The sequence below is a fragment of the Microcaecilia unicolor genome, chromosome 13 (genome assembly GCF_901765095.1).
Source record: "Microcaecilia unicolor chromosome 13, aMicUni1.1, whole genome shotgun sequence".
Lineage (NCBI taxonomy): Eukaryota > Metazoa > Chordata > Amphibia > Gymnophiona > Siphonopidae > Microcaecilia > Microcaecilia unicolor.
Window position 1 is genome coordinate 99,599,257 of NC_044043.1, and position 25,007 is coordinate 99,624,263.

Genomic DNA, 25,007 nt, shown 5'->3' on the forward strand with positions numbered 1-25,007 from the left:
TTAGGACCAGTAAGATGTCGTCTGCATAGGCTAATGTGATATTAAGCTGAGGTAGCTACACCCCCACAATCCCTGGGTCTTTTATAATATTACGCAATAGTGGCTCTAAGTTTATCAGGAACAAAAGCGGGGACAGCGGACAGCCCTGCCTGGTGCCACGGCGTACCTGGAAGCTTGGAGTGCACATCCCATTCACCAAAACTCGAGCCACTGGATTGGAGTACAACGTTTCCACTGCTTGCAAGTACCAGCCGGACAGGCCCACATAACGAAGTACTTCAAAGAGAGAGTCCCAATTGACCTGATCGAAAGTTTTCGTGGCATCCAATCCTGCCAGTAGCAGTGGTTGGCCTGTCGACTCAGCATAGGCAACGGCTAATAATGCTCTACGCACATTCAATCCCGGGTGTCGCCCCCCCTCACGAATCCCACCTGGTTATGTCCCACCAGAGCCAGAAGGTGAAGGGCGAGCCTATCCGCTAGTATTTTGGCCAAGATCTTTGTGTCAACATTGAGGAGCGAAATCGGGCGATAGGACCCTGGTAGGTCTGAAGGTTTACCTGGATTAGGTATGAGAACGATTAGTGCTTCATTCACTCTCCTGGGCAATCTTCCCTCGACCACTGTTTCCTCAAAGTGCAGAGTAAGGGGAACACTCAGTTGGTTTACTAACAGTTTGTAATATTCTGTGTAGAACCCTTCCAGGCCCGGGGGCCTTGCCTAAAGTCAAGGATTTTATGGTCTGCTGTATCTCTCAGGCCTGGAAGGGGGCACTCAATTGGTCTCTAGCTGCCCTCGAAAGTGTCGGGAGGCCCGTGTTTCTCAAATAGTCCTCCAGAGGAAGCCTGTCCTGCTGTGGCTCTTGCTGATAGGTCTGGGAAAAGTAATCATAGAAGATTCTCTTTAGAAGAGTCTTAAATTTAACAATCAATGAACCCATCCCTCTAATAAATGGGGGCAGACCATTCCAGAGATAAGGTGCTAGGAAAAAGAAAAACGTGAGCCATTCGGTGAGAAGGAAGGACAAGATGATTTGAATCAAGAAATCTCAGTGCTTGGCCAGGAATATAGGGAATAGTAGGGAATGCCAAATAGGAAGGACAGCCTGTATGAAGAGCGCGATGTGTCAAACAAAGCAGTTTGAATTGAGAGCGAAAGAAAACTAGGAGCCAGTTGAGAAATGCCAATAGAGGTGTTACATGATCAACGTCCATGCTCTGAAGAGAAAACGGGCTGCAGAATTTTGTAGGGATTGAAGGCAACGGAGAACAGAGCTAGAGATACCAACGTACACTACATTGCAGTAATCTAGACATGAAACCAAAAAGCATTTGTGAAAATATGGAGAGAGGGAGGCATCAGTGTAACTCCGAGTAGAACGCAGTTTATGAAGAGTCAAAAATCCTTGTTTAATGACATTAGTAACTTGGGGTTCAAAGTACAATTTAGAATCTAACTGATTACCCAGGAAGCAATGGATCTATCAAGGAGAACTAAGTTGAACTTAGGGCATGGATGAGTACCCGTAATCCAAGCTGCTATAGTTTTAGATGTATTGAGGACAAGTTGGTGCTCTGCAGGCCATGTAGACAAAGCTGTCAGACAAGATTGAAATTGACTGAGAGCAGATGACATAAATGAGGTAGGGTAAATTAACAAAATGTTGTCTGCGTAAAAAATATCAGATATTGTGATCTTGAATCAGAGTAGCCAGAGGGCTTAGGTAAATATTAAAGAGAAGAGGAGACAGGACAGAACCCTGCGGAACACCACGTATCAAAGGATGCTGAGAGGAAGTAGAAGTTGAAGTCTGCACGATAAAAGATTGATTCTCAAGAAATTAACTAAACCACTGTAAAATTGAGTCACATAAACCAATTGTTTGTAACCTTTGAGAAGTAATGAATGACAGCAAGGTTGAAAGCAGCAGATAGGTCCAGGGACACGACCAGCACGATTTGACGATAATCCAGGATACAGTGTAACTTACTGATCAGTGCCACAACAGTTGTTTCTGTACTATGAAGGGATCTGAATCCTGTATGACGAGGGTGCAGAATAGATTGAGAATCACAGTGACTGAGGAGTTGGTCAAAGACAAATCTCTCACAGTTTTGCAATAAAGGGCAAATTCAAAACCAGAAGGTAATTGGCAGGGTCAGTTGTATCCAGAGAAGCTTTCTTAAGGAGAGGAGAAACGATTGCATTTTTCCAAGAGTCAGGAACACTAACAGAGATAAGGCTCTGTGAAATCATTTGACTACCTAATGGTAACAAACCATGTGAACAAAATGTCAACCATTTAGATGGATCGAGTGAGCAAGAAGTAATATGCATAGCATGAAGGACACCTATGGCTCAAGTAAGGTATGGAATAGAAAAGGATTCCCATTTAGAGGGAAACACAACTGATAAGGGAGTGACTGATGAATTAAAAGAACCAAGGAAACAAGGACCAACAGAAATCAGCTGTAAGGAACCAACAAGCTTGTGGACCTTGGAAATAAAGAAATCTGCCAGGACTTCAGCAGATAAACAAGGCTGAAAATACTTCATTGTAGTAGAGGTGAGTTGAGAAACAAAAGAAAATAATTAGATTTGGTTATTAGAGAGAAAAAATAATAATGCTTAGCGTCCTTAAGCTTCATATTAAACAAGTTTTGGGCAGCCCGAAGAAGTGAGAATGTATCTGTATCACGGTGCTTGCGCCAAATTCGCGCTGACGTCTGAGCAAATGTAGACCAGAGTGAAACCATGGACAATTTATTTTTCAAAACAAATTGGACCGGTTATCAGGGTAAGCAGAGGGGATAGTAAAAAACGAAGATAAAACCGAATTCCAGGAAAAGACCATATCCTCAAGAGATAAAGATGAAAAATCATCAGGGAATAAAGAGGCCAAAGGAACAGTAGAATTGGGATAATGGTAAGCATACCAAAGAACAGAATGTAACTGGGTGTGACAGGAGAAATAAAGGAAGAAGAGCAAGACTGCCGTTGTAACCAAAAATTGACCTGTCCATGTCAGAGGCAGAGAATGAATATTAGAGACTGAAAAGGAGTGGGAAGATGGAGCTATGTATCATAAGATAGTGTGACCTGCAGTGTGAGTAGGAAAACAGTAACAGCCTGACAGAGACCGATACTGTCCAAGAATGTTAAAAAAGAGGAGGTATGAGGTATGCATCAACGAGCAATTGTTCAAAAGAAGGCCAAAGGTGCAATGGAATAGAAGGAGGACAATAACAAGCAAGAATTGTAAGAGAAATAGGGGCCATAATAGATACGGCAAGAAGTTATGGGTAAGGAAAAGTACTGGCAGAGAGCTCAACACATTGAAAAGAAGAAGACAGAAGGCCACACTGCCCCCCTCTCCGAGGAGAGTGGGCAGTATGAAATGCTGTAAACCCTGAGGGGAGGGCCTGATATAAATAGGCCTCTGCCATCGTGAAGCCAAGTTTCAGCTATAGTTAAAAGATCCAAAGAAGAAGTGGCGAAGAGATCTTGCACTAGTGAAGATTTGTTCCAAATAGAGCAAGCATTGACAAGTCCTAAGTTAAGAGGTAAAATCACTTACTGGGGCTGACTGAAGAAGAGGCAGGAGTGCAACTACACAGAATGAGATTATCCATATTACGGGAAGAATTCCAGAATTAGAGAGCTGTATTGCAAGTAGGCCTAAGATTACAAAGCATAGGAGGTATCTTTGATTTCAGCTGGGGATACATCACTTCCAGTACTGCATGTTGCCTTTTGACCTCGCTTCTGCTCCCAGGGTTTTCACCAAATGTCTTGCAGTAGTTGCAGCATCATTACGCAGACTTGGGAGTCTTGTGTTCCCCTACATGGACGATTGGCTGTTAAAGAGCATGTCAAAGGACTGTGCTCAGGAGTCCATGCAGAGAACTATGGTACTAGGGTTCATTTTAAACTATCCGAAGTCCCATCTGCATCCCATTCAGCATTTGGAGTTCATCAGAGCCCTGCTAGACATGCAGTAGGTGCAGGTTTTACTCCCTGTGCCAAGAGTGGACATTCTTTTCGCTCTTCCCACTCAGGTCTGAGCCAGCCAACAGTCACAGCTCAGAAGATGTTGGCCTCATAGCCTCCATTGTCCATGTCATGCTCATGACATGTCTTCACATGAGATCTGCCCAGTGGACCCTAACTTCCCAAATGTGCCACACCTTGGGGAACCTAGCAGATGTCATCCGAGTAGCACCGGAGTTGGCTCAGTCTCTGTGGACAATCTGGTCTAATTTGACTGTTGGACTTCCATTCCAAATTCCTCAACCCCAGAAGGTGCTGAGAACTGATGTATCCCGCCTGGGGTGGGGGACTCATGTAGATGGGCTTCACACCCAGGGTGCTTGTTCAGCTTAGAAATCAAACCTTCAGATCAATCTCCTGGAGCTACGTACAATCTGGAAAGCTCTATAGGCTTTCAGAGATCGGCTGTCCAGCCAAATTGTATTCATTCAAACAATGTACTACACCAACAAGCAGGGGGGTACCGGATCACGCCCACTGTATCATGAGGCCATCCAGATGTGGCAGTGGGCACTCTAGCATGGGATGCTTCTCAAGGCCACTTACCTGGTGGCAGCGCACATTGCAGGCCAGGACAATGTGCAGACGGATTTGTGAAAAGTCATCTGGTTCCCTTTCAATCTCTGGAGTATCTGGGAGTTTGGTTCGACAAGTTGCAGGGTCAAGTGTTCTTACAAGATGGCAGGAGAGTCAAGCTGCACTTGCAGGTGCACGGCCTGCTGAATTTAACCAGACCCAGAACCTGGGATTATGTTCAGGTGTTGGGGTCTATGGCGGCCACCTTGCAAGTGGTGCTGTGGGTGAAAGCTCACATTCGCCCTCTGCAGCTGTCTCTTCTATCCATATAGTCCCCAGTGACACAAGACTATCAATATTTCACCCTTCAATTTCAACCATCCCAGATCTTATTCCCTCCTTTCTTCACACATTACAAGTTTTCAGTAAATCTTCAAAACTTTTAAATTCTTGCCTCAGTAGTGCAAAATTGCCAAAACTTAATTTTATGGCAATTCTAAACTGCACTGAAATCTTCATCGGCTTCTATTGTTTATATATTAACTTAAAGCACTTATCTTAAATACATTCGGACTGGGGGCTCAGATAAGACTATCAGTGACAGCTTCTGTGATTGCCAGAGGTGAGGTGCAGCATGGCCTGGTGGCTCCATGACTCCAGCTTATAACGAGGGATACCATTTGTTTCCCCGTAGTGGGCTGTGGTGGTGAAGGATGCCAGTTTGTCTGGATGAGGGAGCTCATTGCCTTCAATGGTACGCTCAGAAGCGTTGTTCACAGTTGGAAGCGACTTGGTCCATGGAGCTCAGAGCGATAGTGAATGCCTTACTGACATTTTAGGAATTGCTGGAGGGCAGGGTTGTCCAAGTTCTGTCCGACAATATGACTGCAGTAGCTTAACATCAATTGGCAGGGGCATACAGAGCTTGTCTCTGGCCGCCGAAGCGAGTCATCTACAGTGGGCAGAGGTTTACCTGCAGTGCCTGTCGGCAGCGCACATTGCGGACCAGGACAATGTGCAGATGGATTTCCTCAGCAGGTGGCTTCTGGATCTGGTGGAATGGGCATTGTCTTTGGAAACGTACTCCTGATTTGCCAGCAATGGGGTATGCTGGAGATGGACATGATGGTGACCCGGGAGAATGCCAAGGTGGGCAAGTTCTTCAGACAGCTCAAGTCCACAGGGTTAGATGCCCTGCTATAGCCGTGGCCTCAAGCAAAGCTGCTCTACCTCTTTCCACCTTGGCCTTTGATAGGGAGAGCGCAACACCGCATCAGTCATCACAGAGAGCTAGTGGTGCTGGTGGCTCCAGACTGGCCATGCCGTCCTTGGTATGTGGACTTAGTTTGTCTCCTGGTGGACAAACTCATGCGACTGCCAGTGACTTCAGATCTACTACATGGCCTGGTTTGGATGGAGGATCCCTCCCGCTGTGGTCTTCCAAGCCTGGTTGTTGAGAGGGCAAGATTGAGAAAAAAGGGGTATTCGGATGCAGCTTATAGCTACGTTACTTCAGGCTAGGAAGTGTTCCACCACTACGGCGTATGCTCAGGTATAGCATGCCTTTCAGGCGTGGTGTGCTTTACACTCATGGTTGCCTTTCACAGCATCTGTTGCTCACATGTTGGCCTTTCTCCAGGATGGTTTGCACAAAGGCTTGGCCTATAATTCGCTCCAGGTGTAGGTAGTGGGCCTTGCTTGCTTCAGGGATTGCATGACTGGCGCTTTCCTAGTGATACATCTGGATGTGGTTCATTTCTTGAAAGGGGCTCTTCATCTTCGCCCCCCCACATTCGTTGACCTTGTCAGCCATGGTGCCTCAATCTGGTGCTTTAGGCTTTGCAGAAAGCACCCTTTGAACCTTTGTGTTCAGCGTCTTTGTTCTTGGTGGTTATGACTTCTGCACAGCAGGTCTGGAGATTTAGGCCTTCTTGTGTAGAGACCCTTTTCTATAATTTTCAGAGGTGGGCGTGATGCTGCGTACGGTTCAATCTTTTCTACAGAAAGTCCTCTTGGCGTTTCATCTCAATCAACCACTTTTTCTTCATTCCTTTCACAAGGAAGATTTTCCGGAATAGTTTGCGAAACTCCGTCTTCTGGACGTTTTGCCGAGTTCTCCTGCATTACTTGGAGATGTCGAATGGTTTTCGATGCTTGGATCATCTCTTTGTTCTTCTTTCAGGGCCTCAAAGGGATGGTGCAGCATTCAAGGTCACCATTGCGCAATGGCTTAAGGAGGCAATTGCTTCGGCATATATCCTGGAAGGTAGAGCACTGCTGGAGGCCTTGAGAGCTCATTCTATTCCGGCACAGGCGACCTCAAGGGTGGAGATGGCGGTCCTCCTGCTAGAGGAGATTTGCCGGGTTGCTACTTGGGCGTCTCGGCATACATCTTGAAAATAGAAAAAGATGATTTTAAGTCAAAAGAAACAAGCAAACAGGAAAATACAATAATATATTATCATTCAAAATATTGATCTATTACTCATCTCTAGTCCAATATCTGGGGGCATTATACAATAGTAGAGGAAATCAGAAATCTAAGATAACATAATAGCTTCTAAACTTGAAATGAAAAGGTGGCTGAGAAGGGCTACCAGGAATAATTACTTTCACAGAGTTGAAGTTGTTAATGTTCTTGGAATTGGTCTAGGTGACTCTGCCAGTTTAGCCTCCAAGAAAGAGTTTAATTGTTTTGAGTAAAAAAAAATATTTGATAGAATTAAATTTGAAAACACACTTACAAGGGAAGTTCAACCAGAACAAAGCACCTATTTGGAAAGCTTTGGGGCGGTTTAAGAAATTCTTGTCTCTTCTTTTGTGTGGTTTTTGAGACATCTGGGTACATTTGTATTTTACAATCCAGAAAAAGTTGTTCTCTATGGAGAAAATACCGTTAAGTACCCAGTTGTCTGTCAGGCTGTAAAATAAAAGTCACTTTAAGCGTAGCTGTTGTCAAGCCCTTTTTATCATCTTGAAGTATCTGGGTTAAGTTCATATCTAAGGTTTCTACAGGATGTTCTGTCCCCTCTTCTATTTGTTGTTCCTTCTTATGAAAAGGTTGTATGTAGTATATCTTTGAGACTGGAGGATATGATTCCTCAGGAATTTTAAGTACCTCACTTAGATATTTTTTAAAAGTTATCAAGGGTGAAATTGAAATTTGTTTAGGAAAATTAGTTAATCTTAAAGTATTGGAACGTTGATAGTTTTCCAGAATTTCAATTTTATTATGCAGGAAAAGATTTTCTTTTATAAGGTTTACTTGAATCTGTTGACTATCTTGTATCCTTTTTGAGTTTGCTATAAATAAAAAAAGGCTAACAGTGGGTAAAGAAATTGAAGCAATCACTTTTTCCTTCTCAAGATTAAATTGCTGGTTAAGGAGCTTGAATTTTTGAGAGAAAAAGAAGTCTCTAAGCCCAACAATGCTTCCCATATATTGTCCAAAATTATTATTTGAGGTTTAGTAGGTAAATATGACTGACTTAGGATATCCAAACCTGATGTGGAGGTTATCGCTGATTGTGCCACGAAGGATCCAAGATCTTCCCCAGGGGTTTCCTCTCCTCCTATCTCTCCCGCCCCTTCTTCTGCGGGAAGCGTTGGCGTTTCTGAACTCGGGGCGGTACCTGTGCCAGGAAACCCTGTCGATTGAATCGCTTCAGAAGTTTCCTGGATAGTCCTCGGGTCTAATGCTGGCATAGGTGGAGGGACTCTTGACTCGAGGCTGAAAGATGTCTCGTCTTCAAGTCAGGGAAATGGTAGTCCTCTCCCCATAGTCCCCAACAGCGAAGAAGCTCCTCCCATAGTTCCTGGCAAAAAGAAACGGTCCAGCGTCCCCACAGCAGGTAAAGCAGGCGTTGCGGGGCTGACGCGTTGTTTACCCCTCCTTTTAGGCATAGTAATAAACAGGAAAATCGGATTTCAAGAAACAATGTGTCGTGAGACGCAGAGCTGTTTCTTGCACAACTTACTCAGACGCCATCTTGGCCCCCCAAGAAATGATCGACAGATTTCTTCTTTGCAGTTCCTGTATTTTTGTTATCGACTCAGTTTGGATTGGTGTCTGTGAGGAAGGGACTACATTGCAATTGATTTCCTTTATCCCTGCTCTGGTCCCCTGGTTTGCTTGGTGGGGGTCCCCAACCCCCGCCAGCTGAAGCCTTCATCCAGCGCTGGTCTCCGGCGCCGCCGCATTGCCTGTCTGCTCTCTCTTCTCACGTCCGGCACGCTCCTTTTAGTGAAATTGAGCATGCTGGACGTGAGGGGAAGAGAGAGCAGCGCAGGCAATAAGGCGGCACTGGAGACCAGTGCTGGACTAAGGCTTCAGCTGGCAGGGGTTGGGGAGCCCTGCTAGCCAAGGTATTGTTTTCAGCGGTGCTTCAGCTGGCGGGGATTGGGGACCCCCACCAGCCAAGATATATTAACAGCGGCAGCAGTGGGTGGGGAGGAGCAGGGCGGCGAGACGGTGGGGGGGGGGGGCAGTTGCGGACCAAGATGTGCCCCCTCACTTTGGGCTTTGGCCCCCTCCCACCTCAAGGTCTCGCTACTCCCCTGAATCTAAAGGAAAGAAAAATATCAGGTAAGGCTTAATTTTATGTGCATCTGTGTCCTTCACCCTCTTCCAGAGCCATGAAATCAATTTTGATAGGTTTGTTGGGGTACTTAGTATGATTTGTGCTAACATGGTTGAGCAGCATTGGATAATAGTTATTAGGCTTGATGAATCTTGGCAAGCTCTCTGTAACATCTTACATTTTGGCACCTGGCAAACAGCACTCCTCTGGGATATTATGTCTGGTCTTCAAATGGATGCCTCTGTACCCCTCAGAAGAGAATGGTCAACCACCAATTCTGTAGACCAAATGAACAATTGTAGAATGATAAAGGGATTTGTGAGAAAGTCAACAAAGTCATTGCAGAGTATTTACACTAAATGTTGGTATTGATGCTGATGGGGTTTCCCATTGAACATAGTTTGTAAAAAGAGAATGGGGGGAGGTGGAGTGTATCTGGGAACTATTTTTTTTTTTTAAGTTAAGAGTTTTTAAATGTTACATTCAAAAGTAACATAAGAAAATGTGGTAAGAATCAAACAAGCAAAAAGAAAACAATATACATATAATCAAATCTAGTCCACATCTAGGAGAAGACACCTGGAGATACCAACAGTCCATTTTTAAAGCAAACACAACGGAAATTCCATAGTCCTGAGAATATAGAGCTAAACCGTAAATAACCTGCACACATTTAACACCAGATAAATTTTAGTTGAGAGAGGACTTTCTACAGCATTTTTTAATTGTTTTCTTTGTGTCCTTTTTTTTGTCTTTTTAAAATGCTATCCTTATTATGCATTTCTTTCCCTGCTTTGATTTATTTTAACTTGTTGTAAACCTGTTTGCTTTGATTTGATTTATTAACTGGATATACCGCTTAATACGACAAGGTTTTAAAGTGGTTTACAAAAATAATAAGGCAGTATATTATGTTTGGTTATTCAAGGACTTACTATACCGCCGTTCCAGAAATAGGTCAGTGCAGTTTACAGGCTAGAAAAGAATGAAAAGAACACCAATAAAAATAGGACAGATAACTTTATACATTCAAAGGATGAAATCTCACACATACCTAGATAGAGAACAGGTCCTCGAGCACAGCACTATCAATCTGCAGACTCCGCAAGCTCCCAGCAAGGAGTGGTCAACAGAAAATCTCTTCAAATAGTGTTTCATTGTCCACTTAAATTTAGTAAATGAGAGTTCACCACAAATATTTGGGGAGAGGTTATTTCAAAGTTTGGCACCCAGGAAAAAAAAGGCTGTGTGCCTGGTAGATTCATAGTAAGCCTGTACACGTGAGGGGATAACCAAGGAATGGAGGGATAGGAAGAATTAGATTGGATAAATAAAGGGGGGGGGGGGGGTCTTGAATGAAGGGCCTTATGTAGTACCATAGGATTTTAAACTGGATACGGTAACAAACTGATAACCAGTGTAATGATTTAAGTAAAGGAAAACAATGGTCAAATCTGTGAACAATGGCCAAATGGCCGTATTTTGAGTGTTTGTAGCCTTTTCAATTCTGATTTAGAAAGACCTATGTATATCATGTTGCAGTAATCCAAACAAGAAACAAGGAAAGCATGAATTAATGTTTGCAAGACAGCGTTTTCAAGGCACATTCAATTAAATACTAATAAACCATAGCACAATGGGACATTGTCCTTTCAAATGTATAGGCAATTAGAGTTTAGCGAAATGGGAATTGCAAGCTTTAATGGCTTCTAAGCTATCCCATCAGTTAGACAGTGTTAAGCATCTATATGTTGAACAAGAAAATAATGTGGACAAGCTGCTGGCACATAAAATGAAATCCAGGTATATGAATTGCATATATTGAAGATAAAGAATAAAATGCTGGAGAACTTGTATGAGGGAGAACAAATAAAAAGAACTTTTCAGGATATAACCACTGGAGAATTAAGGAGAGTGGAGGGTAGTACTGTGGGCTAGATGGGTACAAAGGTTAGAGAATACATAGTTCAATAATATTAAAAGCAGAGACCACAGGTGTTTCTATGAAAATAGCAGAGATTACAGTATTGCTAAAACCTGGAAAAGACTATTTCCTGGATTCTATAAATGGTATTCAAATTTGAGCATGATCCTGAGTTGTGTGTGCAAATAAATGAGTTAATACGCCATTAACAATTATTGGTGTTAATTGGCTCTAATTTGGATTTGTGTGTGCAAATAAATGAGTTAATACGCAATTAACAATTATTGGTGTTAATTGGCTCTAATTTGGATTTGTGTGTGGATCTGGCTGCACACGATTCTATAAAGTTCTGTGCCCAAATCGTCTTGTGTGCAATCCAAAAGGGGGCATTGATATGGGAGGGGAATGGGCGGGTCAGGGGTGTTCCACAGAATTACACACAGTGTTAAGAATTTGGGGGCTGCACACAAGATTTACACCAGGTTTCAGTTGGTGTAAGTCCTCACATCAAGTGCTATTCCTGGTACAATCAATGGTACTAAGCCACGTTGATTACTACAATTTTTTATGGAGCTTTTCTTTCTTTGAACTTATTTAATGTATTGTACACTGCCTAATCTTGTTCTCAGATTAGATGATGATGTAATTTGGAATAAATATATATTTATATGAGAGAGAGAGATATTGGATATAGGAGAAATTTCACAGATAGAAAATAAATCAAAAGTTATATGTGTGATTCTTGATTCTAGGATGACAGAGGATCAAGTTAATGCTTTGGTAAGCATATGTTGTTTTGAGGTTATGACAGTTGAGGGATGTTTGATCTTCTTTGTCCTCAGAGTTTCAGAAGTATTGCTGAAGCAGTATTACCTTATTTGGATTCCTGTAATTCATTATATGGGGAATATCTGTAAAGTTGTAAAAAAAAAGTTACAAGTGCTTCAAAATACCGCGGACAGATGGATTTTTAGGGTGATACTTTGAGAAAGCTTCGCCCTTATTAAGGAGTCTTCATTGGTTGCCAATAAATTCCAGAATAGATCTCAAGATAGTTCTGTGATTTATAAATCATTGGCAGGCCAAAATTTGGACAGATTAGCAAACTATTCCATGCTTGTTAATAATTGTAATGATTCCCGTTCTACACAGAATTTAACTTTGGCTTTTCCAAGTTTTAGAGTTAGATTAAAAAAAATATCTGGAACATCCTTTTAGATATTTAAGTGCAAACATTTGGAATAGCTAGCCCATTAAAATTAATAGATCTAGTTGTTTCCTAAATATCTAAAAATGTATTTATTTTCTATAAATGATATGGAGTAGTTTAATGTATACTTTTTAGTTTGAGTTATAATTCACTCCGTTTGTTGGAGGCCTTTTTTTTAAAATTGTAATCCGCGTTGAATCCTGACAGACAAAATGTGGAATATTTATTTATTTATTTATTTATTTTATTTGTATCCCACATTTTCCCACCTTTTTGCAGGCTCAATGTGGCTTACAATACATTTGAAAAATGGAAGACATTAGCAAATAGACATTTAGTGTTACAGAGGAATCTTAGGCAATATGATAATGAAAAGCAAGATAGTATAACAAGCAATATGATTATGATAAACAAGATATTCTATAGTATAGTATGTAGTTTAGCTGAAATTTAAGGGTCAATAACTGCAAAAAAGTGATTTTTATCATTCTGTATGTCTACGTATGTCCTATTAAAATGTGTTGAAGTTGTGCTAATCAGTGTGAAATTGTTGGAAATTGGTAATTTTTGTAATGGGCATGTAACAAGAATTTTATCTGTAGTAATCTGTTCTTATCAATGCTAATACTTTTTTTTTTTTTGTTCTTTCCATTCTCCTTCTTAGGTATGGACGCGTTGAGAGTGTCAAAATTCTGCCCAAACGGGGGTCAGAAGGTGGAGTGGCGGCCTTTGTGGATTTTGTGGACATCAAAAGTGCACAGAAGGCTCACAACTCTGTCAACAAAATGGGAGATAGGGACCTACGGACGGATTACAATGAACCAGGCACTATTCCGAGTGCTGCTCGGGGCTTGGATGATACAGTTTCCATAGCATCTCGTAGTAGAGAGGTTTCTGGGTTCAGAGGAGGTGGTGGGGGGCCCACTTATGGCCCCCCACCATCACTTCATGCACGGGAAGGACGCTATGAGCGGAGACTTGATGGGTAAGTTCCAAGATTTCTTTAGGCAGGTATTGTGTATTTGATATGGTGAGGAACAGAACCTCATATTTAGGGCCCCCAGATGGATGTAAAATTTTGGGAATTCTATTATTTCTTCTTTTGGGTTGGAAATGGAAGCAATTTCAGTCCCAGTTGCTGGTGTCTTGTGGAGCCATAGAAGATGTTTCGTACAGCTGATTGGATATCTTCCCTTGAAATAAGATGATGATTTAAAGATGGAGGCGTTTCTTTGTTCAGTGGTAATTATGGAGTTATTCTACTTCCTTTATTTTGGATAACATTAAGGCCTTCTTGGATCTATTCCTTCTGCCACATGGAGTTATAGTGCTGTACCGTGGATTGAAGTTCTGTATGGAGTGTCCGAGGAGTACTAATGTTCCAATTTGGGCAAGCTTGAAGCATGGTTATCGGTTTTTATTTTTATTTTTACATCTTGCAGCCTAATTGGATTGTCATTCTGAAAAATGTGTTCTCAAGGGTTTCCTTGCTGTGGAGCATCTTTGGATTCTACAGCCAACATTTAGCCATGGAATCTCATTAGATTGTGAAGACTGAAGGCAGTTTACTGCATGGTTCCATAATGGATCTACACAGATTTCCTGTTGGAATTAATTTCCTTTATGATATTGGCGCAACGTACCTTTTTGAGATGAAGGACAATTTTGGAATGTACAACTATTTGTCTTCAAAAAGTTGGAATAAGGACCACAAATATGAATCATGCTATTGTGTGCCTCTAAAGGAAGACTGGATTATTACTATCTAAAACTTTATGGAATTTTTCTAAAAATCGTATTAGGACTTTGTGTTAATAATCTTGTGGATACATCAATCAAAAATTCACTGGATGGCTATAAAACTGGACCCTCAAGATTACTTGTGTTGATCAGTTGAGGAGGATGATCCTTTTAACGTTCGTGTTACCAACTGCTTGAGTCACAGTTAGGGCCAAAAACATCCCATAATGGCTGCAGTAAAAGGGTGTCTCCTGGTCCAAAGAAATCGTCTGGGGTGTGAAAATTGTCAGTCTGAAAATACTGTATCCAATGGAATTTTTTTCGTTTTATTTTTTGATGGTATTACTGAGAATATTTTTCTTGTTGGCTCATCTAAAATGCCATTTGACACCCTTGCCCATTAAGAAGGTGGATTATCCCTGTAAGAGAGGCCAAAATTGGGGAAGTTATGTTCACAATTCTCTCCCTAGATTAATTGGGATAATAGGTCGTGGTCCGCACTTGGAAAAGGTTGGTATGTCCTGCCGTGTATATAGCTCCTCTTCTAACCCAAATCAAACTCTCTCTTTCCACTAACTCTAGTAGCATCTAGTATTAATAGATAATTACATTACAAATCAGGCATTGCAGCTGTGCTAGTTCTTGTTTTTCTCTTCTGTATCCTTTTTAACTTATTAGGACTTTTTTTTCATGTCTAATTTTAGAAGTACTGTTTCTCCTGATTTAATGATTAAATTAGCCTGGAAATTGCCATCACAAAATGTGTGTTTCTTTCTGCACCCATAAAAAGACCCAAATCAAAACAGAAAGGCTTGTATGGTGTGCCTCCTAAATAATTCACTTTTACATACATGGGGAGGAGGAGCAACAACAGAGAAAGGTCACTGTGCTGAAACAATTCAAAATTTAAGGAAGATTTTTGTATGTTTTGGTATTCAGCTTGGAAGACCCATTAAAAGTGTTTTCTTATCATCCTGCCCAGACCAAAAGGAAACTCCATAAATTAGACACCCATAGAGTTTTGATTCTACACTTGGAGATCTCCAATCTCTCCTATCTCTCCTGAATTCATGGAGTTTCCTTTTGGTTTAGATTTGTCTAGGATGGATCAAGGAAAAGAAACTAACAAGTATGAACAAATACCACCAATAAACCATACATCTTACATCTTGATTAGACAAGTGAAGTGTTACAGCTGGAGATGAATTATGGCATGGAACTGAACATTAATTTTCAAGGAAAAATATGGAAGAAAGCAGAGGGTAAATTCAAATATGCTTTCTTTTAAGATAAGTTGTGACTAAATTTTGAAAAGTTTGGCATATTAACTGTATTTCTCTACATCTTTTGGAGAGTATCAGAAAATCCCCTCTTATTCTTAAGCATTTGTTTAACAGATTTGTTGTGGGACAACCCCCCCCCCCCCTCCCCAATCCTGGCCAGATCATCCAGACTTTTAATTAACAAAATTAGGGCCCTGTTTACTAATGTGCATTAGCGTTTTAAGAATATTATGGGTGACTATACAGTGCATGCTAATGCTTAGTACGTGCTAAAAATGCTAACGTGCCTCTAGCGCAGCGTAGTAAACAGGGCCTTTAGACTACTGAAGAGTGTTAATATCCCATCGTTTCTTTTTTATCTTGGTAGCCTGTGCACTAACATTCTCACAGTACGTTTACTGTTTCCTAACTAGGATAAATTTTTAATTGTTGAAACAGCACTGCCCTCACTTTGCTTTCTTATAGTGTCTCTGTTTGAAATCCATATTGTATAGGAAGACTGGCTGAAGTATATTTGAAATTCAGCCTTTAAAATACTTTAATTTGTTTGTGGAAAAATGAAATGGGGACTGGACAGTAGTTAAAAAGTTAACATTATAAGAAGAATATAAAATCCTGTGTACTCATTGATTCAGCAGTTAAACATACAGCAGCTAAAGGTTCTTTTGGTCTTCTAAAAAAAAAAAAAGTGGGTACAGCAATGTTACATGCACACTCGCACTCACTCTATCCTTTGAAATGTGGAACAAGAACAGCTTTGAGCCAAGACTCTAAGGGGAGGGTATTTGTTAAGGTGCATTATGGCAGTTAATCTACACACATTGAATGGCAATAACTTGTGTTATATTAACATGTGCTACATTAATATAACTTAGTGTGGGATACATAATATTGAATGCAAAGCAAACAATTGTATGCAGTCCATCTCGTTACATATAAATCGAATAATATAGCTTGTGGTAAACACCTCAAGCTGCTGATTGTTGCAGTTGTCCGCATCTTGCCACGTCTGAGTAATTGGAATTGATGTTTCAGCCATCTTAAGAACATAAGTATTGCCTTACTGGGACAGACTGAAGGTCCATCAAGCACAGCATCCTGTTTCCAACAGTGGCCAATCCAGGTCACAAGTACCTGGCAAGATCCCAAAACAGTAAAACAGATTTTATGCTGCTTATCCTAGAAACAAGCAGTGGATTTTCTCAAGTCCATCTTAATACTTATGGACTTTTCTTGTAGGAAATTATCCAACCCTTTTTAAAATCTTGCTAAGCTAACTGCTTTTACTACATTTTCTAGCAACGAATTCCAAATGTTGAGTGAAGAAATATTTTCTCTGATTTGTTTTAAATTTACTACGTAGTAGCTTCATTGCGTGCCCCCTAGTCCTTATATATTTTTGGAGAGTAAAAAAGTGATTCACGCCTACCCATTCCAGTCCACTCAGTATTTTATAGACCTGTATCATATCTCCCTTCAGCCATCTCTTCTCCAAGCTGAAGAGCCCTAGCCTCTTTAGCTATTCCTCATAAGGAAGTCGTCCTTTCCCCTTTATTTATTTAACACATTTACCCCACATTTTCCCACTAGTAGTAGGCTCAATGTGGCTTACACAGGACTGTAGGGAAGACTACAGTGCATTAAAATACAATTAAACAATGTAATAGTAAAATAGTAAACGTTTACGTATCGTATAGACAACAACAAAGATAATAAGAGTGAGTAAGAAAGATAGAGTCCATGGATTTTGCTGTAATAAAAGAAGAGGTAAATTAGGATGAGTCAGGAAAGTAGGCCTTCTTGAACAAGGTGGTCTTCAGTAATTTCCTGAAATTTAGATGGTTCAGAGTTGATTTGTAGAATTTAGGTAGAATTTAGGAATTTATCATTTTCATGGGCCTTTTGTCATTCTATATCTCTTTAGAGATGTGGTGACCAGAATTGTACACAGTATGAGGTGTGGTCGTACCATGGAGCGATACAAAGGCATTATAATATACTTAGTTTTGTTTTCCATTCTTTTTCTAATAGTTCCTAACATTCTATTTGTTTTCTTAGCTGCTGCTGCACACTGAGCAGAGGGCTTCAATGTATCATCAATGATGACACTTAAGTGACTCCTAGTGTGGAATCTTGCATCACGTATCTATACTTTGGGTTCCTCTTTAACACATGCTTCACTTTGCACTTGCTCACATTAAATGTCATCTACCATTTGGTTGCCCAGTCTCCCAGTCTTGTGAGGTCCTCTTGCAGACTGCAGATCTCATAGCATACACTGAAGAAAGTCACAGCGTGATGGCTGAAACATTAGTTCCACTTACTCAGACGCAGCAAGACTCGGACAATTTCAACAATCATGATGCCAGCTGCGGAAGCCTAAGAGAACACCTCAGGCTGCATTTATTCCTAGTAAAATAATGCCAGCTACACTTCCTGCCTGGGAGTATTACACTGCTACAGTAACCCGCAGCCTGATGTTTCTAGGCCACTTTCATAAAGGGCTGACCATGAAAAGATTAATCTTCCCCCCCCTTCACACCTCCTTTTTTTTCCTCGGTGTCAGCACAACCATTCTACACAAATAGGTTGTTATCCCTTCCTACCAGCAGGCGGAAGTACAGGAAAGACTGAATTCTACCTGTGATATCACTGGTAATAAGCTGTTGTATCCCCTGGAAGATTCCAGTGTTTTTCTCTACCTACATCAGGCAGTAAGTTGCTGTTCAGTTCCCCTGAGTCCCTGGCCTAGCTCCCTGCTTTGCTAGTCATGACCGTGCAGCAGAGCCTAAGTGCCACTCCGAGGCTTACAGACTTATTCTGTGCCTAGTTGAGCATGGAGTTTGACTCCTCAGCCCCCAGTTTGCACTTGATAGTGCTACTGGTTGTGGCTTTGGGCTTGATCCCCTGAGATCTTGCCTGAGGGTGTGGGTACCCTCCCTACTGTGGGGTGAACATCCCCCCTGGGCTCCTTTGCAACCCCAGCTTCCTTTTTGTGTGTGTGTGGGGGGGGGGGGGGGGGCTGTCAGCTCTTTCCTGTGTAGGGAGTAGAACAGTTTTAAGAGCTCTGTTTAAAAAAAAAAAAAAGGAACACAGAGCTTAATTGGAGAAAATCCCTTGTATTTGCCAGTGAGAGATTTCGCCAATTAGCACCCCAGGAGAGCCTGGGAAGCATCTTTTGGCAGGCCCCCTACTTCTGCCATGTGATTGGAAATGCCGGTTTGTGGATCCTGCAAGAACAGGCAGCTTAATACAGCTGCTGGTTCGGTGTGTCCAAATTGGGATGGGTGGTTTCCATCTTTGGGGTCCCAGGTAGTTTTTGGCTCCAGAGTTTGGCTCAGATGGTCAAGCAGGCCCTAGTGGTGGACGGTGGGGTCCCCGCTCTGTGAGCCAAATGGCACAGGGCAGAAGGTGCACTTCTGGATGCGCCGGTACCTTGGGAACAAATGTGGGGGTGTTTGGAGGTCCTGTCAGACTACCTCTCCCCACCGGATTCTGATGTGGAGGGTCCCTTGCCTCCGGAGCCGGAGGAGGAATGGCCACACGCTATCCGGCTCTTTCAGAGACAGTTGTTTAGTCTCATTGATGATGTTACTACTCTAGTCATGGTGCGGACCGCAGATATGGATCCCGTGGAAGACGGACCCTTTGCTGCTGTGGCTCGCTGGGCCTACCAAGCATTTTCCTTTGCACAAAGCTCTTGTCTACATGATCATGGCCGAGTAAAAAGTTTTGGATGGCCCTCTTTGAGGCGCCAGAGTGTTGGACCACCTTTATACCTTTGCTTCGGAGGAGGTGGCAAAGTATTGGCCGTTCCCCAAAGTATACACCCTGGTGGCAGCAGTGACAAAGGCGACCGCTGTCCCGAATCAGCAAGATTAAGGGTTGTGCCCTTAAGGAAGAGTACCATGACAAGAAGGTGGAACAACAGCTTCGCTTTGCATTTTCAGTTGGGGTGTCCAGCGTCCAGGCAGCTATCTGTGGGGGCTATGTCATGCAGGCTATGCTGTGGTAGTTGCAGCAGTTCCCAGAGTTATCGGAAGTGCTTGCTTGGAGTTTGGTGCTGCCTTCTTGGAGGACATTCTTTATGATCTGGTCCACCTTGCTTCCTGCTTGTTGGCCACTTCGATGGTGGTGGTGGGTCATGGCAATTCTTTTGTGGTCCTCACAAGTCCGGTGCCGCCGGTTTGTCTGGGGAGCACAGTTGCCTAGCCCACCCAATGAGCCAGGTGTGTCTGGTCTTGGTGGGGGGCAAGTTGTCCCTCTCCCGGGACATATGGGCCTGCATCACCTTGGATCAGTGGGTCCTGGAGGTGATAGAGAGGGGTTACTCCTTGGAGTTAACCTGTCCAGTTCACGATGCTTTCATGGCCTCCCCCGTAGCTCAGCTCTGAAGTAACAAGCAGTCACACTCACTCTTCAGCACCTTTGCACTCTTGGAGTGGTAGAGCTTGTGCCACTGGCAGTCAGTGTCACTATTCCATATCTTTAGTGGTCCCAAAAACAGGGGGCTCGTTCCAGCCCATTCTGACCCTCCAAAGGGTGAACACTTGCCTGTGGGTTCAGCTTTTTCGCATGGAGACTCTGTACTCTGTTATCGCATTTGATTTGGCCGGTGGAGTTTTTAACTTCCCTGGACTACACGGAAGCCTACTTGCATATCCCCATTGTAGATTTCCACAGGAGGTATTTGTGCTTCTGTGTGCAGGGGCAGCGTTTTCAGTTCCATGATTTGGCTTGGCTATAGCGCCATACCCCTTTTCTAAGGTTATGTGGGTGTGGTTGCACACTTGAGACACCGGGGGGGGGGGGGGGGGGGTTGCAGGTTCACCTGTATCTGGATGACTAGCGAGGTCTGTTCAAGCTATGGCTAAGGTGATTTCTCTTCTGGAGTCCTTGGTCTGGGTTGTGAATTGCTCTGAGTCACTTGGTGCCCTCTTAAGTGTTGGAGTGTCTGTGGGATGGTGTTTCTCCTGGAAGAGTGGAAGCAGAAGCTACGGTTGTGCAAGCTTCAGATGTCCACAGTTTGGCACTTCTTTCAGCTTCTGGGCTTCCATGGTGGTGACTTTGGAGGTTGTCCCTTGGGCGAGGGCCTAAATGCCTCCTTTGTAGCAGGCCCTCTTGATGTGATGTTGCCCATTCGGTCAGGAGTTTCACAGTCCTTTTCCTAATGCCCATGGCAAGGCTCACTCTGGACTGTTGGGACAGTACGGACCCATCTGTTGAAAGGGATCTGTTTGGATCCCTTTCAGTGGGTTTTGGTCAGCATGGATGCAAATCTTCCTCAGTTGGGGGGCCTCCCTGTCTGGATTGTGTAGCTTTTGCTCGAACCAGGAGTTTGGCTTGGACAGTCAACTGCCTGGAAGCCTGGGCGGTGTGTCTGGCCTTGCTGGAATTTCACCCGCTGCTAGAGAACAAGGCGTTCATAGTGATGTTGGACAATGCCACTTTGGCGTACATCAACAAGTAGGAAGGTACCTAGCGTTAGGTGGTGGCGAGTCTCTGTACCTGAATGGAGACCCATCTGTTAGCCCTTTCAGCGGTTCACATTGCGGGCAAGAAAAAATGTGCAAGTGAACTTTCTCAGCTGTTCTCTCTTGGATCCAGGGGAGTGAGAGCTGAGGCCTCAGGCACTGGCATTTCAGCTCATTCTGGACCGCTGGGGGCCCCGTTCTTTGACTTGATGGTGACATGGGTCAACATGAAGGTGGATCGCTTCTTCAGTCGGCAGAGGGATCTAGCCTTCCTGGGGCTCGATGGTCTGGTTAAGCTTTATGTCTTCCCTCTGTGGCCCCTCATATGGTGTCTTTTGTGCAGGATTGCACGTTTTCCTTATCTGTTCTTGCTGGTGGCTCCCGATTAGCCCTGCAGACCTTGGTAGGCAGACCTCAGATGTCTTCTCGTAGGTTGGGGTCTCCTTTGGCAGGGACCGGTAACAGTGGAGGACCTAGATCCCTTCTGGCTCAGTTTGGTCATTGAAAGGAGATGCTTGGAGAAATGAGAGTACTCTCCCACTGTGATTTCTATGCTGCTTTGCTCCCGAAAGTCCTCTACATCCCTAACCTATGTCAGGGTCTGGCACATTTTTGAATCCTGGTGTGGGGAGCACACTTTGTTGCCTTGGAGGGGTCAGGTTCCTGATATTTTGGCATTTTTGCAGTGGGGCCTGGATCATAGGTTGGCTTTTAGCTCCCTGAAGGTTCAGGTGGTGATTCTCTCCAGTTTCCAGGGGAAAGTGAATGCCGTCTCTCTGGCCTTGCATGGAGAGGTGGCACATGTGCTTTCTCTGCTTCCGCCTTCTTTTCTGTCATGGGACCTCAATCTGGTGCTCAGGGGACTCTGAGGCTCTTTTTGAGCCCTTGCATTCAGGCTCTGTTAAGGATCTCACCCTTAAAAAATGGTGTTTTTTTGATGGTCATTACTTTGGCTTGGAGTTTCTCAGAGCTCCAGGCTATTTCATGTTGTGACCCTTATCTGTACTTTTTGGATGATTCCATGTCCTTGCAGACGGTTCCCTCCTTTCTGTCAAAGATGGTTTTGCTGTTCCATGTGAATCTGGAGATTTGCTTGCCTTCCTTTGTGGAAGGGGGTTCAGGGGCCACAGATCAGAGGCTTCACAGGCTGGATGTCTGGGGGACTCTTCTCCAGTACCTGAGAGAGATGAATGTTTCATCTCTGACCACCTTTTTGTGCTTTTCCATGGCCCTCAGAAGGGTCAGGAGTCCTCGAAGGCCTCCGTTGTGAGGTGGATTAAGGTGTCTATTAATTTGTCAAGCATTACAGGTTAGACATGCTGGCCAGAGCCCAGTTGGACTTTGGCAGGGCTGTCATTCAGGGGTCTTCTCTTCCCCTGCTTGGTAGATCTGCTTCGGTACATCCTATTTGTGCAAAACGGTTGAGCTGACCCTGAGAAAGGAGAAATCATGCCTTACCTGATAACACCATGCCTTACCTGATAACTTTCTTTTCTTTAGTCAATGAAACCGTTCTGCAGTCCCGCCCTTGGAAGACCTTGGCCCAGGGTCTGGGTGTGCACTGTGTTCTCTCATTTGCTCGATACACACAAAAAAAAGAACAATTCTTTATTTGCTTTTTTTTTTCCCTGATTTGTAGCTGGATTTGGCTTTTCCCTGGTGTATACAGGATAGTGTCACTCCTTGGTGTTTTGCTCGCCTGCTGCCCATTGTGGTTGCAGTAGTTGATGGGGCATGGTTGCTTTACAAAGGGACTTTCTATTTTGGCAGATGCATACTGGAATCTTCCAGGTGGCACCATAGCTTATTACTGATGATGTCACTGGTAGAATTCAGTCTTTTCTCTACCTCCACCTGCTGGTAGGAAGGGGTAATAACCCATTGGTGCAGACCTGTTTGACTAAAAAAAAAGAAAATGATCAGGTAAGGCATAATTTCTCCTTTTTCCCCGTAAAGGGCCCCCTGGGTTTGCGTGTTGAAATCTCCGGTGTTTAGAGGTTCTAGAGCAGGAGTGATCCCCAGTTTCTCCTGTCCCTGCCAGCACCTAGTAGGAAAAGACTACTGCTAGGGGTCTCCAGTGCCATTTTGAACCTGGTGCAAGCAGGGACAGGAGTGACGGGGGATTGTTACTCTCTTGAAATCCCTAGATACCAGGAATTCCAACAGGTAAATCCAGGAGGATGAGGAGTTCTTTTGGAGAAAGAGGGACTTTGTAGGTGGGGGGGCTGGAGTTGTGATAGGGAGTCTTTGGGAAGAGGTGTGTGATGGCAGGGGTCTTTGGTGAAGGGGATGTGTGGTGTGCTTGAGTGGGGGCATCTTTGGGAGGAGTTGTATTTGAGCAAGAGGGGGGGGGATACTTTTTGGGGGGGGGGGGGGGAGAAGGAGATTAATCTCTTCATGGCTGACCCTTTAAAAATGCAGGCACAGGAGCATCAGACCATGGGTTACTGGCCTAATGCTCCCAGGTAGTATGAATAATGTAACTTGCGAGGTTGGTCTCAAACAACATTATACATGTACTGCAGGGGTCACTAACCTGCGGTACTGAGAACTCAGGTTGATGGCTCCCACAGTAACTAAGGTGTGATAAAAACTTAACTTTTACCCCTCCTAAGTGTTGCTATTATAGGGTAACTAGAAACAAATCTAATTTTGGGAATCAGTCCCATGTTTCCTATCCAGCTAGTTATTGCCTTAAGTGTTTTCTCTTTGGTACTATTAAAAACTTATTTGTCCTTACTGAACTATCTCACTCTGGAATTCTCTTCTCTCCTGTGGAGCTTGATCAGCAAGCAAGTTTGCTACTTTAAATTTAAAATGGCCCTTAAAACTTGGATTTTTAAGTAAGCTTTTAATCAGGATCGAGGTGTATTTTAAATTTGAATTGATAACATTTGGGCTGTTAGTTTGGGAATGTCTTTTACACTTTGGGGCTCATTTTCAAGAGAAAAACATCCAAAAAGTGTCATAAAGCAGCATTTGGACAAATTTCTTCTCAATACGTCCAAATCGGTATTTTTGAAACCTGTTTTGCAGATGTTTATCTATGCAGTTTGTCTTCAGTGCATCAAAATCACAAGGTGGCATGTTAGAGATTTGAGGTGGGATTAGGACGGGGCGAAGACGTTCCTAACATTTGGATGTTTTAGCATAATGAACAAAACAAAAACATCTAGGGCTGAAACGTCAACGTTTTGGTCTAGACCTGTTTTTAGGAGGAGTGGCCTAGTGGTTAGGGTGGTGGACTTTGTACCCATTTAATTGTGAAGGAGGAGTGGCCCAGTGGTTAGGGTGGTGGACTTTGGAACTGAGTTCGATTCCCGGCACAGGCAGCTCCTTGTGACTCTGGGCAAGTCACTTAACCCTCCATTGCCTCATGTAAGCCGCATTGAGCCTGCCATGAGTGGGAAAGCGCAGGGTACAAATGTAACAAAAAAAAAAAAAAAGGTGCCCTAAATGAACAGATGACCACTGGAGGTAATCAGGGATGACCCCCCCCCCCCCCCCCCCCCAAGGATGTGAATAAAAATATTACCAGCCTCTATGACAGCTGCATATGTTATAGGCAGTTCTGGTAGAGCAGCAAGCAGATCCCTGGGGTAGTAAAGTGGTCAATTCAGTGCACTGTAGAGAGGGGGACCCAGGCCCATATCCTACTATGTTACACTTGTGGTGAAACGTTTGAGCCCTCCATACTGTACCCACATATAGGTGATCCCTTCACACATAAGGACTATTGTAGTGGTGTACCGTTGGGGGTAGTGGGTTTTGAAGGGCTCAGCAGACAAGATAAGGGGGTAATGGTGAGATGTGTACCTGGGAGATTTTATATGACGCTCATAACAATGCCCTTAGGGTGCCCCATTGCTCTCCTGGGATGTCTGTGTGACTAATCTACAAGAACGCTGGCTCTTCCTAAATCCCAATGGTTTGATTTTCTGCATTTTCCACTTGCACATATATATATATTTATTTTTTAATGGACCGAAAAGATAAATGCACAGCACAAAAACTTGTTACATGTTGCTATTTCAAAAACGGGCAAATTTCCTATTCAGATTTGGGACATTTAGTGCAAAATGTCTAAAGTCTGACTTAAGGGCTTATATTGGTTACTATGATCAGCAGACCTGTTTGTGAACTTTGAGGACTCGTATTCAGAATTGTTACAATGGTCTGTACTTCAGCGTCCAGCTTTAGACTGAAGAAATAGCTGATAAGATAAACAGA

General features: G+C 43.3%; 1 protein-coding gene across 1 annotated transcript in view; it reads left to right on the plus strand.

Annotated features, from left to right (window-relative positions):
* The window catches only part of SPEN (spen family transcriptional repressor), a 210,987-nt gene that overhangs the window by 38,105 nt on the left and 147,875 nt on the right, over window positions 1–25,007 (plus strand). The window contains exon 2 of the mRNA XM_030186169.1: window positions 12,945–13,265. Within this exon, the coding sequence (XP_030042029.1) occupies window positions 12,945–13,265 (321 nt within the window). The remainder of the gene's footprint in view (window positions 1–12,944; window positions 13,266–25,007) is intronic.